At 38.1% G+C, this 7,007-nt stretch overlaps 1 protein-coding gene across 1 annotated transcript; it reads left to right on the top strand.

Annotated features, from left to right (window-relative positions):
* The first annotated feature begins 1,441 nt into the window (after positions 1-1,441).
* On the top strand, positions 1,442-3,671 carry LOC126027883 (recombining binding protein suppressor of hairless-like). Its single transcript, XM_049786928.1, is given in 3 exon segments — positions 1,442-1,648; positions 1,651-2,872; positions 2,875-3,671. Coding segments are annotated over 3 exon segments (1,464 nt in total). The 3' UTR covers positions 2,910-3,671.
* Positions 3,672-7,007: the final 3,336 nt, after the last annotated feature.

Raw genomic sequence — 7,007 nt, 5'->3', positions numbered from 1 at the left:
CAGGCATTCTACTTCTTTCATTCATTAACATTGTTATGGTAGTTGTTAGTGTATTATTTATCTAACTGCACTCACCCCTCTTTGAGGTAAGCTTCGTTTTCTGAGCCTGTTCTGGCCCTCATCTCTAGGCATTATTACAATAATGTCTTTTATTTTTCTTAAAACCCATAGATAAGTGAGATTATTATGTATCTCTCTCCCTCTGAATTATTTAACTCAGCATAATAATTTCTATGTCCATCCATTTATAGGAATATTTCATGACTTCATCTCTCTTGACAGCTGCATAATATTCCATTGTGTATATGTACCACAGTTTCTTCTTCTTCTTCAACCATCTGTTGAAGGGCATCTGGGTTGTTTCCAGAATCTGGCTACTGTAAATAGTGCTTCAATGAATATAAGTGTGTGGAAGGAATTTTTGTATTGCATGTTTGTGTTTCTAGGTTATATCCCTAGTAGTGGTATAGCTGGATCGTATGGGTACTGAAGTTCCAGTTTTTCAGGAATCCCCATATTGTTTTCTGTAGGGCTGGACTAGAATGCATTCCCACCAGCAGTGAATGAGTTCCCTTCTCCCCACATCCTTGCCAGTACTTATTGTTCTTGTTCTTTGTGATGTGTGCCAGTCTCTGTGGCATGAGATGGTACCTCATCATTGTTTTGATTTGCATCTCCCTGATAATTAGTGATGTGGAACTTTTTGTTGTTGTTGTTTTTGGGTCACACCCAACAGGTGTGTAACTCAGGGGTTACTCCGGGCTCTACATTCAGAAATCGCTCCTGGCAGGCTCAGGGTACCATATGGGATGCCAGAATACAATTCACCTTCCTTCTGCATGCAAGGCAAAATCCCTACCTCCATGCTATCTCTCTGGCCCCATGATGTGGAACATTTTTTCATGTGCCTTTTGGCCATTTGTATTTCTTCTTTGAGAAATAGTCTATTCATTTCTACTCCTCCCACTTTTCTTGATAGGGTTAAGTGTTTTATTTTTCTTGTTAATTTCTGTCAATAATTTGTATATCTTAGATATTAACCCATTTTCTGATGGGTATTGGGTGAATAGTTTCTCCCATTATGTGTTTCTCCCATTTTATATCCTAGGCACTATTTGAGATGCAGAAGTTTCTCAGTTTAATACAGTCTCATCTGTTTATCCTGTTTCGACTTGTATGGAGAATGCTGTTTTTGCCTTGAAGATGCCTTTAGTCTCAATGCCATGGAATGCTTTGCATACATGTTGTTCAATATACCCTATGGTTTCGGGTCTAATATCTGGTTATTCTAATATCCAGGTCCTTAATCCATTTGGATTTGAGCTTTTTGCATGGTGTTAGATGGAGGTCTGAGTTTGCTATTTTACAAGTGGCTGACCAGTTGCCACAACACCACTTGTTGAAGAGGCTTTCCTGAGTTTTGGGCGAGAGTTTGTGGAAGATGGTGCCTGTTGTGACAGGGAAATTTGGTGAGCAGCCTCCACCTAAACAACTCACTAGGGAAGCCATGAGAAATTACTTAAAAGAACAAAGGGATCAAACAGTACTTATTCTTTATGCGAAAGTCGCACAGAAGTCATATGGAAATGAAAAACGGTTTTTTTTTTGCCCTCCTCCTTGTGTATATCTTATGGGCAGCGGATGGAAGGAAAAAAAAAAGAACAAATGGAACGTGATTGTTGTTCAGAACAAGAGTCTCAACCTTGTGCATTTATTGGAATAGGAAATAGTGACCAAGAAATGCAGCAGTTGAACTTGGAAGGAAAGAATTATTGCACTGCCAAAACATTGTACATATCTGATTCAGACAAGAGAAAGCACTTCATGTTGTCTGTCAAGATATTCTATGGCAACAGTGATGCAATTGGCATGTTCCTCAGCAAGCGGATAAAAGTCATCTCCAAACCTTCCAAAAAGAAGCAGTCATTGAATAATGCTGATTTATGCATTGCCTCAGGAACAAAAGTGGCTCTCTTCAACAGACTTCGATCCCAGACCGTCAGTACCAGATACTTGCATGTAGAAGGAAGTAACTTCCATGCCAGTTCTCAACAATGGGGAGCATTTTACATTCATCTCTTGGATGATGAGGAGTCCGAAGGAGAAGAATTCACAGTCCGCGATGGCTATATCCATTATGGACAGTCAGTGAAGCTTGTGTGTTCAGTTACTGGCATGGCACTCCCAAGATTGATTATTAGGAAAGTTGATAAGCAGACCGCACTATTGGATGCAGATGATCCTGTCTCACAACTCTATAAGTGTGCATTTTACCTTAAGGATACTGAAAGAATGTACTTGTGCCTTTCTCAAGAAAGAATAATCCAGTTTCAGGCCACTCCATGTCCAAAAGAACCAAATAAGGAGATGATAAATGACGGCGCTTCCTGGACAATCATCAGTACGGATAAGGCAGAGTATACGTTTTGCGAGGGGATGGGCCCCGTCCTTGCCCCTGTCACGCCTGTGCCTGTCCCTGTCGTAGAGAGTCTTCAGTTGAATGGCGGTGGGGATGTAGCAATGCTTGAGCTCACAGGACAGAATTTCACTCCAAATTTACGAGTGTGGTTTGGGGATGTAGAAGCTGAAACCATGTACAGATGTGGAGAGTGTATGCTCTTTGTCGTCCCAGATATTTCTGCATTCCGAGGTCGGCGGTGGGTCCGGCTGCCAGTCCAGGTTCCAGTAACTTTGTTCCGTAATGATTGAATCATTTACTCCACTAGCCTTACCTTTACCTACACGCCAGAACCAGGGCCGTGGCCACACTGCAGTGCAGCGGGAGCAATCCTTCGAGCCAACTCAAGCCAAGTGCCCCCTAATGAATCCAACACAAACAATGAGGGAAGTTGCACAAACGTCAGCACAAATTCAATGTCACATCGTCCACAGCGACAGTGGTGTCCTAACTACCGTCCTTTTGCTAGGACTTAAACTGACTTTAGGGCTGCAGTGAAACATTGACAGAAGAAAAAACGAAAAAGGAAAGAGAATAAATGAATAAGCTTTTGTGGTTTCTTGGGAAAACTTTTCATACCAGGTGATACTATTCAGAGCCCCGTTACCTGCAAGTGCTGATTTGAAATGCAGAAGCCACAGTAAAACAAAGTGAACGTCCAGATGTACGCACTGTTGGAAATAATACATTTTTTTCATCTGTTATTTTGTTTGGCTGGTTTTCATTTGGTTTTGTTTGAATGGGCAAGAAATAGAAATGTGACTGAAATAAAAGTTAAGCAAACTAGAAGACACAAATTTAACATAGTTTTTATGGACCAAGGAACTTGTATAAGCTTTAGTCAAAGGTACATTTTCATCGTACCTTTTTTTATATCGCAGTATATAGTACATCTTTCTTACCAAATAGGTTCTCCTCCCTGCCCTCCTTGGAGTTTCTGCTCTTAAATACATTCAGGCTCCAAGCCTGGCCACACTTGTTTAATCTGATTATCATATTCTTCCAGGTTTTGTTTTGGTTTTTTGTTTGCTTGTTTGTTTTGTTATATTGATTTTTTTGGTCTAAGGCTGGAACTTTTTTTTTTAGCTGAAGTCTTACGACTTTACATGAGTCAAAAATTGTTTTGATTTTAGCAAGTCAAATCTTGTAAAAGCCTATGTATTTTTTTAAGATTATATGAAGTCTGTGCAAAAGCTTTAAGAAATGCCTCTGCCTTGCCTGCAATACATGCGATGTTTGTTAAAAAAGAAAGAAGAGACTTTCCTGCTCTATTTTGCATTTCTTGCCCCTTTATCAAAGATTAATTGATTGTATGTCTGGGGAATATTCTCTGAATACTCAAGTCTATTCCACTGATCTATCTTTATTCCAATACTATTCTGTTTTAATAACTACAGCTTTGTAATACAATTTAAATTTGGGGAAAGTGATGCCTCACAGATTCCTTTTTTTTCAAGGGTTGCTCTAGGGTGTTTATTGTTCCAAATGAATTTCAGGAGTTTTTGAACCACTTCTTTGAAGAATGTCAGAGATATCCTTAGAGGAATTGCATTAAATCTGCATAATGCTTTGGGGAGTAGTGCCATTTTAATGATGTTAATTCTGCCAATCCATGAGCAGTGTATATATCTCCATTTTCTTGTGTCCTCTTTTATTTCTTGAAGCAAGATTTTATAGATTTGTTTGTATAGGTCCTCCACATCTTTAGTTAGGTTCACTTCAAGATATTTGAGTTTGTATGATACTGATGTAAATGTTTTTTTTAGATGTCCATTTATTTTCTATCATTATTGGTGTAGAAGAAGGCCATTGATTTTTGTGCATTAATTTTGTAATCTGCCACTTGCTATATGAATCTATTGTTAATGGAAGTTTTTTGGTAGCATCTTTAGGGTTTTCTAGATATATTATCATGTCATCTGCAAACAGTGAGAGCTTGAGTTTTTCCTTTCATATCTGAATGTCCTTGATATCTTTTTCTTTTCTAATCACTATGGCAAGAACTTCCAGCACTATGTTGAATTGGAATGGTGAGAAAGGCAGCTTTTTATTAAACCAGATTTTAGAGGAAAGGCTTTTAGTTTACCACCATTAAGAATAATATTTGCTATTGGCTTGTAGATGGCCTTGACTATACTGAGAAAAGTTCATTCCATTCCCATATTGATGAGAGTTTTTTAAAATCAAGAATGGGTGTTGATGAGAGCGGCGCAGTGGCGCTAGAGGTAAGGTGTCTGCCTTGCCAGCGCTAGCCTAGAACGGATTGTGTTTCGATCCCCCAGCATCCCATATGGTCCCCCAAGCCAGGAGTGACTTCTGAGCTCATAGCCAGGAGTAACCCCTGAGCATCACCGGGTGTGACCTCCCCCCAAAAAAGAATAGGTGTTGGATATTACTGAATGATTTCTCTGCATCTATTGAGATGATCATATGGTTTTTATCTTTCTTTTTGTTGATATGGTGTATTATGTTGACTTATTTACATATGTTAAACATCCTTGCATCCCTGGAATGATTCCTACTTGGTAATGGTGAATGACCTTCATGATAAGGAATTGGAATCAATTTACCAGAATTTTGTTGAGGATCTTTGCATCTGTGTTCATCAGGGATATTGCTCTGTAGTTTTCTTTTCTTGTGATATCTATGTCTGGTTTTGGTATAAGGGTGATGTTAGCCTCATAAAAACTATTTGGGAGTGTTCCTTATTTTTCAATTTCATTAAATAATCTTAAAAGTGTTGGTAGTATTTCCTCTAGATAGGTTTGAAAGAATTTGTAAGTGAATCCTTCTGGGCTGAGCTTTTGTTTTTGGGAAGACTTTTGATTATTCTTTTAATTTCCTCAGTAGTTTTGGGTCTATTTAGATATGCTAGATCATCCTTGTTTAACTGTGGAAGATTGTAAGAGTCTAAGAATTTATCCATTTCTTCCTGTTTCTCATGGTTTGTGGCATAGAGTTTCTCAATGTATTCTCTAACTACCTTTTGAATCTCTGCAGTATCTGTAGTGATCTCACCCTTTTCATTTCTAATCTGGTTTATTAAGTTTCTCTCCATTTCTTTGTGAAATCTTCTAGTGGGTTATCAACCTTCATTAATTTCTCAAAGAACCAACTTTTGCTTTTGTTGATCTTTTGATTGTTTTTTTTTTTTGATTTGTATTTCACTGATTTCTGCTCCAAGCTTTATTATTTCCTTCTGCCTACCTATTTTTGGCTCCTTTTGTTGATCATTTTCTAATTTTAAAAGCTATGCCATTATGCTCTTTATGTAAGTCCCTTCTTTCTTTCTGATGTGTGCTTGCAAAGCTATAATTTTTTCTTAGTATTGCTTTTGCTCTTTCCCATAAATTTTGATAGTTTGTGTCTTTATTGTCATTTGTTTCCAGAAATGTTTTGATTTACTCTGATTTCATCTCTAACTAACTGGTTGTTGAGTAGTGTGCTGTTTAATTTCCAGGAGTTAGAGTTTTTCTCTGTGTCCCTTTGTAGTTCATTTCTAATTTAAGTGCCCTGTGATTTGAGAAGGTAGTCAGTAACATTTCTATCCTCTTGATTTTATGGAGGTATGTTTTATGGGACAGCATGTGATCTATCCTGGAGAATGACCCATGTGCATTGGAGAAGAATATGTATTCAGTTTTCTGGGAATGGAGTGCCCAATATATATCTACTAATCCACTACCTTCCATTTCTCTCTTTTTAGAGGTAGTATATTCTTGTTAGGTTTCAGCCTGATTGACCTATCAAGGGGTAACAGGGCAGTGTTGAGGTCTCCTACTATTAATGCATTGATATTGATGCCTTCTTTCAGATTTGTCAATAATTGTATTAAATATTTTTCTGGTTCCTCATTGGGCGCATATATGTTTAGGAGAGTGATTTCTTCCTGCTCTACATATCTTTTGATTAGTACAAAAATCATCATCTTTGTCCCTTATAACTTTTCTGAGTCTGAAGATTTTGTCATCTGATATAAATATGGCCACTCTTTTTTTTTTTTTTTTTTTTTTTTTTTGTGGTTTTTGGATCACACCCGGCAGTGCTCAGGGGTTATTCCTGGCTCCAGGCTCAGAAATTGCTCCTGGCAGGCACGGGAGGACCATATATGGGACGCCGGGATTCGAACCGATGACCTCCTGCATGAGAGGCAAACGCCTTACCTCCATGCTATCTCTCCGGCCCATGGCCACTCTTTTTTAAGGGAGTTGTTTTCTTGTGTTATTTTCCTCCAGCTTTTTTTTTTAAATATATTTTTTACTTAAGTAACATGATCATAGTTGGGTTACAGTCATAACAGAACACCCCCCTTCAGCAGTGTAACATTACCCCCTCCCCCTTCCCATCCTCTACCTGTATTCGAGACAGGCACTCTACTACAGTTATTTGTTTTTAAGTTCAGTAAATTGTATTTTTTTCTTAAAGGATAAGAGTAAAAATATATAGTAAAGGTGTGATAGTGGCAATTGTCATTGTTTGCATAGGTCCAGAAAAATGGGGAAAATGAAAAAAAAAATGCTTGACCTGCTTACAAAAAGGCCTCACCCCA

This window comes from Suncus etruscus, chromosome 14 (genome assembly GCF_024139225.1).
Source record: "Suncus etruscus isolate mSunEtr1 chromosome 14, mSunEtr1.pri.cur, whole genome shotgun sequence".
Lineage (NCBI taxonomy): Eukaryota > Metazoa > Chordata > Mammalia > Eulipotyphla > Soricidae > Suncus > Suncus etruscus.
This window is presented reverse-complemented; position numbering and strand designations above follow the sequence as displayed.